Below are 12,500 nucleotides of genomic sequence, written 5' to 3'. Positions count from 1 at the left end.
ATGGGTCGAAGTGCAGTAGCAACTGACTTAACCAAAGAGAAAAAAAAGGCAAGAGGAAGGTGTAGCTGCTACAACTCCAGTGCTTTCAAAATCACTTTGCAACAACCAAGAGTCAATAACCACACAGGCTGTTTTATAGCCACAATTATAGAAATCAGACTGGGCAGTGCTGTACTTCTCCCACTTCCCCGCAGAGGCTTCTAAGTGGAGCATTAGACAAAAGGTTCAGATCTCAAGTGCTAGGCGCAATTTGATGCAACTGATGCAGGGCAAGCCCCCAAACTATGTCTGTCCTGCCATCTGTCCTGCAAACCCACAATCCCAGAGTCAATCAGTGACAGGAAAAGGGTAAAACCCCAGCAAGACCCAGGCCAACAGCACACCAGAACAGGAGGAACAGTCAGTGCTGCCCACAGTCAGGGTCCACATTTCCACACCCTTTGGTATGCAGTCAGGGATAGCTATTCAAGCCTGTCCTAGTTTTCTCTGCCATGCAACTGCTTTTTCCCATCAGGAAGTTTGTTCCTACTGATAGTTCTCCTGATGGGTCTCTAACAATCTTTCCTCTCATGATGGGACTCCATAATCTGCTTATTCAGTTTCAGTAACCTCTTTCTCTAGGAGTTAGTAAGGGGCATAGAAGCTTATGTACCCTTTTGGGTTTCAGTGTAGATCCTTTGATCTAGAGTGTATAAAACCGCTTTTCCCCAGAGTTGTTCCCATCTTTGTGTTGGTTCAAATCCCACCTCTCTGAAGTGCTGTCTCATCTTCTGTTTCTCTTCCTGGTCAGCTCCAACGTGTCCTGAGGAGTCTTTCATATAGAGCATGACTTGCAGTCCCACATTCCTCTCTGGAGGCAGCTTCCACAGGAAACATCCATTCCTACTCTTTGATCATCAGCCCTCAGCATTAAATGCAGAGGTCAGGTTTGATGGGCTGGCCAGCCCCTCTGCTTCTCACAGGGAGAACCTTGTTCCCTCACCATGTTGATCAGCCTCCCACTGCCATCCACAGAAAGCAGTTTTGAATCTGAGCAGACACAGGCCACACAGCAGGGCAGCTCTCCTGGCTTGGAAAGCACTGGAACGCCCACAGTGTCATGCAGAGCTATCAGGAAAATCAACTGTAACCATGGCCAAAGCTCCAAAATCCAACAGCACCGAAGGGACTCTAACCAAGAAGCAGCCAAACTGCAAGACATCAGGACAAGAGCTGCTGGGGGCTATTCCACCACACAGCAGGTGATAGGAAGCAGCTGCCTGGCATCCAAAATATTGAGCAACCCAGAGCTTAGGTCTCATCCAGTATGACAGTCCTTACAGTTTTAAAGGTTTACTTATGATGAGATGATTCTCCCCCTCTGCTCTGTTTTCCTGAGACCTGGAGTACTGAAGGGGGCCTCCAAGAAGGCTGGAGAGGGACTTTTGACCAGGGTGTGTAATGACAGGACAAAGGGGAATGGCTTTTCCTTTGCTGTGAGGGTGGTGAGGCACTTGAATGGGTTCCCCAGGAAAGCTGTGGGTGCCCCATCCTCGTAACTGTTCAAGTGCAGGTTTGATGGGGCTTTGAGCAGCCTGGTCTAGTGGAAAGCGTCCCTGCCCATGGCAGGGGAGCTGGAACAGGTTGATCCTAAAGGCCCCTTCCAACTCAAACCATTCTGTGATTCTATGACTATCATTTCCAAAAGATCACATTTGGTGTCAATTTATTAATCTCCTCTGCTGATTCACAAGAGCTCAAATAAACTGAACAACTTGTGAAGTTTAAATTACTCATGGAAAATCAGTACTCTATTTAGGTCTACCATTCAAGTTAACTTCTCCTCTCCAATTTAAAACTTTCTAAAGTTTATGAACTTAAAAGTTCATATCCTCCTGGATAACACAAATTCAACTTCTATGTGTCTGCAACCATATTTAAAATTACCGAAGCCAAAATAATTGAGACTTTCAATAACAGATAAGCTAAAGCCATTGCAAGAATAAGGCAGATCTGCATTATGCTGGCTGCAAACTTAGGTCACTCCTGCATGAAGACATTCTTCAAAGAGTTATTCATCATTGATATATACCTTACAATAAGGATTTTTGTTATATTTAGGAAGAAGGAGGGAAACCAAAATCCATTTGAAATTCTATTTCTTACAATTATTTGGTAGTTCTGGTAGGGTTTGATCTGCTTTTTCTAGGATAAGGCCTGCTCAGGAACAGCTATCCAGGCAAGACACATGCAGGACATAGGCAGTATTAAACTAAAAGACATTTGCCTTAACTTTTACAACAAGACAGAAAACAAAACTATATTCTGCCTTAGATTTCACTAGATTTTTTCCCTGAAAATTTAGTTTTAAATTGAAATGATAGCAGTCCTTTGTATAAGTCTATATTTATTCTTAGTGTCAATAAAACATCTGCATATTTGATCCTGGACACCAGTACTGTTTCAGCCATTCACATCTGATCCATGCTTGTGTGTGCACATGCACAGCACCCAGGCTGAGCATGTTTGCTTTTTAGCCCCAAAGCTTCTTTGTTTCACTGCAGATTGGAGAACAGGATCAACACAAACCACATGTGCTGTGAAAGGCTCTCCAGGAACACAAGGGGAAAAGTGAACATAGCGGCTGTGGATCACTTCTAAACCCCTAATGAGGTAGGCAGTTTGATTTCCAGAGATTCTTGACATCTGTGGCCTCTCTTAAAAGGGGAAAAAAAAAAAAAAAAAAAAAAAAAAAAAAGTGGGAGAAGAACAGAAGAAGAGATCTACACAAATGCAGATGTGGAAATTTATGTTTCTTATTTCCATCCTACTACCAGTCTGGCACACTCCAGGCTGACTTACTCCTTTTTTACAGGAATAAGTTTTCTGTGTTCTGTGATCCAGAATCCAGCCACAGCTCAGGTCAGAGCTGACAGCAGCTGCGGAAGTTTGCATCGGAGGCATTGGAGGAAAGCAGCTGTCAAAGCAGCCTCGTGAAAACTAACAACAGAGCTGAACAGCAAGATGGAAAACATAAATGTCTGGTTTTTTGCCTTCCAAAACAATGTAGAGATGAGATATCACACCAGTGGAGCATATCCATGCACTGACAGATCAGTATTGCTGGAACAGCAAGTGCCAAAGCTGCCTGTTGGCACCAGGAGAGGATTAGGTACCCCCTCATCCTCCATTTTGCAGGAGAGGCTGGGGATGTACATACATGCATTCAGTCACCTGCTTCAGCCCTGTGTGGTTTCCTCTGGAACACTAAGATAGTCTTGTAAACAAGAAAGGCATTGCAATGTGGATTTAAGAACACTAATAACCCAAATTTCCACTTTAACTGTGAGCCCATGCTCCTGTAGATTTAAGCCTTGAAACTAGGACCATTGTTGTGATGTGGGTAGAATAAGCCCCAATCTCTTATGGTAAAATGCTTAGAGCAGTAAATATTTACTATTAAGCTAGCCAGGATCCATTTCTTCTAATTAAAACATTTTTATCCTGGTGCTGTTTCATCCCTTACCACCAAATGAAAAATGTATTGAAGTCAGCACTGCTCCTGAAAGTGATCCCATTGAGCTGGAAGACTACAACTTCCCTGGACTGTAAAATCAATGAGAGATCATCTCCTGAGGGGCAGCTGATGATACAAGCCCCATAGTGTGCCAGGGAGCAGTGAAGTTCCTTGGATAAGGACTGAAGTACCTACATGGGAGGAAAATGAAAGCAGGTCCATTTTTTCTTGAATTTACCACTTGGCTTCCAAGCTCAAAACTCCAGCAGGTTTTTTTTGCCCCTAGCTTTAAATTTGTTGCTGCTATAAAAGATGTTCTTGGGGTTGGAATTGAACATACTAAACTTCTTCATATAGCTTAGGAGCTTAGAGCCTATCCTTGCACCTCTTCATGAATGAAGTCCTGCCAAGTCAGTAACTACAAGCAGGACACAGAGACATGGTGTTTTTTACAATTTCCTTTGATTGCTCATGTCCTACCTAATGCCTGCAGTGATGAAGAGCACCCTTAGCTGGCTGTATTACTCCACCAGACACCACCATATTATATAATGGGAAGCAAAAATAATACAATTTAAATACAGGATATTGCATAAGGAACAGCTAATGCTGCACGCCTCTGAATTTATGGTGCCTGATTTCCTGTAGCTTCCTCTGCTGTGGAGTTTACAGTGTTTACTAATGCAGCTCGGGCACACTGCAGCCTTCCTCTCTCTATGGGCACCAATTCTTTTCCAGCAGCTGCCTTTTGCCAAGGAAATTGCATAATGGCAGTTCTGCAGCTTTGACAAAGGTGACTGAGGTTAGTCACACAGCTAAAACATAATTTTTGTAAGAGAAAAAGTGAACCAAACTCATTGACTCAGGAAATGAGTGTGCTGATGTCATTTTTGTGTCTCCCCAAAGGCGTTTATATACTTTTTGTACCACTTTAAGTGGTATTTCCCAGCTACTTCTAAAAAAAAAAACAGGAGGAAATTCCCATAGAAGTTGAAAATAATTTTTCTGTTAACTTCATCTGTTTATTTCATTGCAGCTAGGATTTCTCCTCTGATTTCTGCCCTATGCAGAAATTCAGTACAAACTGAAAATGGACACTTCTAACTTGCCCTCCAATTCACATGCAAGGTTTGTAAGGAGTTAACCAGATTGTGGCCACCAAGAAGTGACTGAGTGACAATACTTGAAAGTCAAGTGAACAAACACATCAAAAGCACCCACCAAAAAGCAACTGAAGAGAACAAAGCTACTTAATATTTGGGAAGAGAAATATGACATGAACAAAAGACATGTAAAAGTGAAATACTTCAACCACAACTGAAGAAAATGGCCTGGCTAAGGCAGGGAATGCAAGGTGAAGAGACAAAAATCATGGAGCCTGGGACTAGGAGGGAATGAGAAATGTTTTTTATATGGAGCTGGAGGAGAAGTCACCAACACTGGGACTGGCCCCAGCTGACCAGAACTTGAATTGTGCATTAACCAGCATAGATCCTTCTTCTCCCTTCTGCCTTCCATGAGATGCACTTGCTATTTGCTTGAAAGGCTTTTTTTAAACCTCATTTTAAGGACTTAGGGTGGAGTTCCTACTTTCCCACCATGTTTATCATGCCAAGTTCCATGCCAATGTAATTTTTACAGTAAATTCTAAGTGCTGGTACAATAAACAGTAGTGAGCTACAAGGGATATGGGTCACATGAGGGAAATAGCAGACAAAAATCATTCTACCTGCCAGACTTCTGGCTAAATTGAGGTACTTTTAAGAGCTCAGGGAACATGGGAGTAAAAAGAACAAGATATAACTGGGATGCAACGCTGAGTTTTGGGCAGTCAGGAAAACAGTTGTCCAGTCATATAGAGAAAGCTCAGGAGGAGTTAAGCAGCAATGTAAACCACAAATGAAAAATCTGTGGCATCCCAGTGCCATGCTAGTGCAACACATAGAGAGGCACATTGAAAGATGAGGTTGTGAGCCTTCAGTGCATTTGTTTACAACATTATTTAAAATCAAGTTTACCCTCAAAACATATAGCCCCCTGTAGATATAATGAAATTAGATTTCTTTCCCAATGCATTGAAATGTTACTTGTTAAAAAATTGAAATGGTTTACTTTTGATTCAACAGTTCATGTCATCCACTGCAAAATCTGCGTGTTTTGAACAATTTTTTTTCTTCACGGTACAGGAAAAAAAAAAGAGATAAAACCAGCGAAATGCCTATCATGAAAATACAATTTTATTCCAAATTTAAACCTGGAAGTAAACTTACATTTTCACTCATGAATGAAGAAAGTTTAAGCATACTGTAAAGGCCAAAAATATTTCCTTTTTTTTTCTCTAGAAACCAAAAGCTGGGATTTGAGGGCTGGCACAGACTTACTACAGTAAAGAAACCCCACCTCTGAAACACAGATTTATAAAAGCTAGAAAAAATATTATTTACCAGGTCAACACTTGCTTGGGAAACAAAGCAGATGATGACTTTCATACCACAGTTTGTATGCTTGCATAGTAGCACAAGGCAAAGAAAAGGAGAATTTGCAACAAATCAGTGGAAACCTTCTGGCAATACTTCAATTGTCCAACACCTTTTAAAATGTGTCTTCCAAAACGAGCCATGTTTGATCCGTTCCCTTATGAAGGAGTGACATGTTCTGTATTTTGAAGAAGACAAACACTTATGTGGAAGATGTAAGTGACAAAGATGTGTCAGTGAGTTATGCAAGTTATCTGAAACAAGGGCCAAAATTCCTTTTACTGAATCATCACACACTCTGCATATTAGCTTCCTATAACCCTGTTCATATATACATCTCCCAGCCTCGCACAAAGGAGAAAGTAAAAGCTATTTTAGAAGTAATTTAGGAAGCTTAAAAACCAGCCAGTCACAGTGAAATTTATTAGCATCTTTTCTACGCCTCACTTCAACTGCCACTTTATTGAAAAGTGTTATTCTAGTAAAATCCTTAAAAGGAATGTCTCGAGGCTTTCAATGACTACAAAGGACACTTGTAAAGTTAGCTGTTCTCATTAGTATACAGGGGCTAGGGTTTGGGGAGGAGGAAGGGGGGGAGGGAAAGGAGATGCAAAATCGATGCATAATTATCAGTGGCAAAAAGTTCAAGTCAAACTCGCCAGCTTTCAGAATTCCAGCTGACCCCCACCCATATATTTTTAACCATAATTAACTATTCAGGCTCCACCAGCTATGCCCAGCTTTCAGCATGTTTCCTCCAGCTTTTTTTAGTAATTAAACTACTCATCCCAGGGTTCAAATTCAGCATCTACACAGCAAATACCTACCTTCCTGAGCATCTAAAGGACAAATACAAGAATAACTAGTTCTTCAATTGTGGCTAGTGGTTATATTCTTTGTATCTGCTATTGAACTTTTTTTTCCTGGAGAAAGAAACAAGAAAATTGCAAATAAAAATTCATTTGAAGGATAATCTTCACAGTACATTATTGTATTAGAGAGCAAGAACTAATGGCAGATCTGAATCTTTTCCAAGTTGTGCAAAATGCCACGAAAGCAGCCCAAGTTATGAGAAAAAGGACTTCAGATGTTAGTAATTAAGGAGGTTCTAAAATGCACTGAAGTTCTTTTTTTTTTTGCATTTTACATGCTTTGATATGGAAAAACTGCATTCAACTTATAAATTAGTCAAGATAAAGCTAATAATAACAACACATACTGGTCCTAATGCAAGAGGAATTCAATGAGACATCATAAAATGCTTCAGCATCAGTTTCTAGTAGCAGCTGTGGCAGAGAAAGAAATCTAAAATATTTTGTGGATTTAATGTATTCATAAAAGAACTAATCACACAAGTAAACATAGCTGCTCAAATTGCTCTCTTGGACAAAGGCAAACATCTTCCATTTTCTTTCATGTGGGATTGCTACCTTCTTCAAAGGAGAAGCTTTTACCTCAAATTGAGTGGGGGTTGGGAGATTGTTAAGCTCCAGTCTGCCTGATGTGCTCAGTTCTCATCTTGAAGCTCAATGACTCCTAAAAACCCAACACAGGATTTTACAAAGGAAGCTATTCATAATAGGTATTCAAACTTAATGACCAGCGTCGAATTATCAAATTCTGGTATACAGATTTAAAAAAAAAAAAAAAGATTGCTGCCTAGACCTTTTCTCTCTTTTCTAGAGTCTTTTTTCCCCGCTCTATCTTCAAAGAAAGAAAAAAAAAAAAATCAAAACAACCCGAACAAGTGACCAACACAAACCACGTTCCTTCCCCAGTACAAAATGCCTAATTTTTGTTTCGGTATGATTTGACTTATAAATTCCAACAGCCACATTCTGGGCTGCTCAAGGGGCGTCTCATGGCTCACGAATGAACGCTGCTGGCAAACAAAGGGGCTCAGTTGCATCTCTGTGCATTAATAACCGGTGTCCCACTGCATCAGACTATGCGGATTGTTGTGGGGATTTTTTTTTTTTTTGCTTGCAAAATGGAGATCTTACAACCGAAAGAAGACCAAGGGGGAACGAGCCTACACAGTTTTGTTCTCAGGAACCAGAATTCGTTTCCCCTTAACAATGAGACACAGACCCAAAAATAAAAACAAGACCACGTTTATTCAATACAGACAGGTTAATTAAGACAGTAAGTCCTGTAAATCAGGAACACATTTCAAACGCTCCGGTACGAAGTGCATATATTTAAAATCAACAGCTGCATCTTGTACTTGAGCCATTGAGTTTGTCAGGGAAGGGTGGATTCAGGGTTTTTCTTTTTGGTAGAAAAAACTTGTTTCGGCTACCTATGTGAACAATGCATCTCAGGCTCCATTCGCTCATTTGTTATTAAGTCCAGCTGCCTTCCAGCTTTGATATTCACATTTTTTAAAACTGCTTCATACAGTCACAACGAGAAATAATAACAATAAACGTTAAAATAACAACAAATAAACCCCCAACAAAAAACCAAACCAGCCCGGGAGGGGAAAGGAAACACCTCCCGCCGGGGTCAGCGAGGATTATTGCAAATGGCTCCTGGGAGACGGAGCAGCTCCGCGGCAGCGGGAACCGGCGGCGGGGGGGTCCGCGGCCCCGGCCGGGCTGCCCCGGCGGGGGGAGGAGAAGGAGGAGCTCCCGGGGAAGGCAGACGAGGGAGGGGGACACAACAACAGCTCGGGGCGGGCGGCGTGCGGGTCGGGGCTCCACGGGCTCCGCGCCGCGGGTGACCTTGGGGCGGGGGGGCTCGGGCACCCTCCCGCCCGAACCGGCACCGGCCGGGGGGCCCCGCCGCCGGGACACACTTACATCCTGGCGGAGCCCGCACCGCGCTCCCGCAGCCCGCCCGGCGGGGGCTCCGCCGCCGCGCTCCTTCGCCCCGGTCACCGCCGCCGCTCGTCCCCGCCGGCTACTGCAGGGGCTGCACCGCCGCCGCCGCCGCCTCGCCGTCCGCGCCGCCGCTCCCCGCCGAGGTGCTGCCGCTGCCGCTGGAGGCCGCGGATGCCGCCGCTGCCGCCGCCGCCGCCGCCAGTTGCAGCCGCCGGACGGCTTCTTTGATGAGGTTGCCGGAAAGGATGAGCTGCTGCAGGAGCCGGTGTGGGTCCTCCTCCTCCGCCGGCCCGTCGCCCGGCCCCGGCGGAGGCTGCTTCCTCCGGCGGGCGGCGCTCCGCAGCCAGCCCCGTCCGCACAGCTGCTTGGTCACCCGCTGCTGCCCGCTCCGGTCCGGCCGCGGAGGCTCAACGTGTTGCGAGTGGGCTTGCGGCGGGGCCGGTCCCCGCGGCGCCAGCAGCCCGGCCCCAGCGCCGCTGCAGCACCGCGGCGAGTAGGGAGCGGCGCGGTCGCGGGCGCTGCCCGGCCCCAGGTGCTTGGGGGCGCGGGGCGGCGGCGGCGCCCGCTGGGCGCTCAGCTGCAGCACCTCGCCCAGCTTGGCCACCAGCGCGTCCACCTCCTTAGAGCCCGCCTGTCCCACGGCGACCGGGCGCTCCAGCAGCAGGAAGCGCTCACCCGGGCGGCACGGCATCTCTGCCGGGTCCCCGCCGTGCCGCAGCCGCCGCAGCGGGACCGGGGCCGCCGCCCGCCCGCCGCCCCGCGCGCGCGCGAGCACACGCGGCTCCGGCGCTGCGGTCGCGGCTGGAGCTCGGCCCGCTGGCGTTGGTTTGTAAACAATGGGTGACGCGCGCACCCGGGCGCCTCCCACTGCGCCGGCCGGGGGGGGGAAGCGGGGCGGCCCTCCGGACCAACCGCTCGCCGGCCGCTCCCGGGGCCGATACCCCGCGCGGAGAGGGCTCGGCCAACAGCGCGGGGGTGGCTGCCGTCGGCCGGGCGAGGCCGCCCCGCGACCACCGAGTGCGACGGTGCCTGTCCCGTCCCCTTCCCCCCCCCGTCTGCGCGCCGCGTGGACCGGCCCGCTTTCAAACCCCGCACCTCGGGTCTCGGGGGCGGGGCCGCTGTGATTGGCAGGAGGGGGCGGGGCGCGCGGCGGAGGGTCCCGCGCCGCCTCGGGACGATCGCTTGGAGGGGGCACGTGGGGTACCGCGGAGCGCGAGCGGCGCCCGGCGAGCGCCCGGTGAGCGCCCGGTGAGGGCCCGGCCGGCGCCGCTCCCGCCCCGCCGTTAACGGCCCCGGGGCGCCGGTGCGGGCGCGCGCCGGTGCCCCCGTGAGCGCCCGGCGGTTGCGCGCGTGCGGCTCTCCCGCGGTACCGCGTGCCTGGAAGCGGAGCTGGCGCTTCCCAGCAGAGCGCGACCGGCCCGCGCCGGGAGCGGCCGCGGCTCTGCGGGTAGTCCCCATTAGCCTGCGCCGTCTCCCGCACGGTTCTGTGCCGGGATCGCGGCGCGTTCGTTCCGCAGCGCCCGGCTCTGACCGCTCGGCTCGCGTCTCTGCCCTGCTTGCTGTGCCCGCTGTGTGCCCGCAGCCGGCAGCGCTTTGGTTCGGGGTTTAGTTCCTTGACGCAGAAATGCCTTCGGAGCCTTCCTTTGTATTTGCACACGTGCAGCAACTCTGTGCAGGTGTTCCGTCGGGATTTCTCTCAGCCTGCGGTTTACTTCATCACCTGCATGAAGGCTCTGCCCTGTCTCTTCATGTCCCAGTCCCATTCCTTCCCTTGCTTCTGTCACTGCATCATTCAAGCAGAGACTGAAATGTCTATGATGAGCCTTAGAAAAGGTTTTCTGGGTGTTAGAACTCTGGGGATGTATTCCAGAACACGCTTATTCACGTGACGGGGCATGCGGTCGGTTCCGCTGGGAGCAGCTTGTAAAGTGTGAGTTGCTCATACACATAACTGCTCTCACCACTGTGCCCTTGAATAATCAGTAAGCGGTTGGCAAAGGAGAGGCCGTGTCCTTTGGTCCGTTTGTCCTCATGTCCTCCTGAGCTACTTCCACTCGCTGTAGAGGGCAGGAGACCCTGTGCATCACTGCACGTGTTTGTGAGCATGCCTGCTGTCTGCGCATGGTACCGGTCACTCCAGCCTGGGCGTCCAAGCCCATTACTACATCCCCTGCTAGGATTTGTATCGCTGGGCGTAAATCATGTTACCTAACTGCATATTATTTATTCATGTGCGTACTTAAGATACCAAGATTTTCTTAATTTCAGCACCTTTTTGGTAACTGTCAATTAAAACTCTGATCACATTTTTCTACAGATGATAAAAATGTGAGATTTTGTTGCCTCCTGCCTGCTCCCAAATAATTTTAAGAAAACACTTTCACCTTTTTTCCTTATTTATGCGGTAGCTATTCAAAAGCAATAGAAGCAGGCCAACACAGATGCAGTGGATGGATCTACTTCAACTCAAGGGAGATCTATATTCAGATCACTTCTGAGTAGGTAATCTGGTATTCTATACAAGCAAAACTGCAATAAACCAGTACAGCTTATTCCAGCCTTTTCTTCTCCCACAAAAGCAAAATAAGCGATACCAGCAAAAGCTCAGTGCTGCTTGTGATTACATCTACACCTGGGGCTTTCATGAGCCCGGGAATGATAATCGCAAATCGTGCTTCACTGCATCCCTAACCAACGGCAGTGCTGGGAAAAGCTTGCAGGATCCTGCAGATCAGTGCCACAGATAGGGAGGGAAGAGCGCAGTCATTAGCAGAATCCTGATATCCTCAGATCTTTTTAAATGCAAAATTTTAGTGGTCACTGGTTGACAATGGACTGAGTATCTGCTGAGGGTTTTAGGACTAAACATACTACATATGTTTACACTGAATGCTATTGATCAGGTTACCAGCTGAACAAAATGAGGTTTGTGGACATTCAGGAGAAGAGTGTTTCAGATTGTCCTCCTAGAGGAACTGGGAATCTCAGCCATTACTTAGGTACTATCTGCTCTTTTCACTGGATGATGAGAGAAAAGCTAAAATGCTGGAGAAGATCATATATCCTATATCTGTGGTTCTCCCTCAAAGATTTGTTTATGTGGGAAAACTGTACCAAAGAGGGCTCAATATGCATTTACATCATAATCGTATCTGTGGAATGGATCTCAGTCTGTCAGCACCCAGAGACCTTTCTGGGACTAAACCCCAGTCCATGCTAGGGCCAGATCTAAACTGTCTGCAGCCATTGTCGGGTGTTCCTGGCAGAAACACCACAGCTGTTTGCTAGTGCCTCTCCAAAGAAATGAGAACAACTTCAACTAATAAAGGGCTGTCATAGGTGTCCTGGTGTGGAGTTTGTGAGCATAAGTGGCAGGGTTGGCTGCCAGGTCAGCCCCAAAGAAGCTGAGGCCTCGTCAGTTCCAGCTCTCAGGTCATTTGGCCAAGTCCTGAGTAAGCTATAGCTTACTCACTGTGTTCTCTTTTTAATTAGGAGAATCACAGCCTGGTTATCATACTTGGTCTTCTACTGCTGGAGATGAGCTCTGCAACACTGCTTTTACTTTAGCAGTTTACCACAGTAATTGCAATTAAAAAAATCTCCAAAGCCCCAGAGCATAGAACACTAAGGATAGGGGCAGGTTCTTTTTAAAATGAAAGTATAAAAGGAGTTGCAAAACTGTTGACAAAATTTTTTCTGACC

General features: G+C 47.3%; 1 protein-coding gene across 1 annotated transcript; it reads right to left on the bottom strand.

Annotated features, from left to right (window-relative positions):
* Positions 1-8,877: 8,877 nt before the first annotated feature.
* LOC136555252 (GSK-3-binding protein-like) lies at positions 8,878-9,543 on the bottom strand. Its single transcript, XM_066547863.1, has one exon. The coding sequence runs from the start codon at positions 9,487-9,489 to the stop codon at positions 8,878-8,880; it is 612 nt and encodes a 203-aa protein (XP_066403960.1). The 5' UTR covers positions 9,490-9,543.
* Between the last annotated feature and the right edge of the window lie 2,957 nt (positions 9,544-12,500).

The sequence above is a fragment of the Molothrus aeneus genome, chromosome 1 (assembly GCF_037042795.1).
Source record: "Molothrus aeneus isolate 106 chromosome 1, BPBGC_Maene_1.0, whole genome shotgun sequence".
Lineage (NCBI taxonomy): Eukaryota > Metazoa > Chordata > Aves > Passeriformes > Icteridae > Molothrus > Molothrus aeneus.
Note: the sequence above shows the minus strand (reverse complement) of the source record. Positions and strands in the feature narration are given on the sequence as shown.

Bases quoted from the DNA above. Each gene is read 5' to 3' on its own strand.
- LOC136555252 (XM_066547863.1), bottom strand. From the start codon at position 9,489: ATGCCGTGCCGCCCGGGTGAGCGCTTCCTGCTGCTGGAGCGCCCGGTC.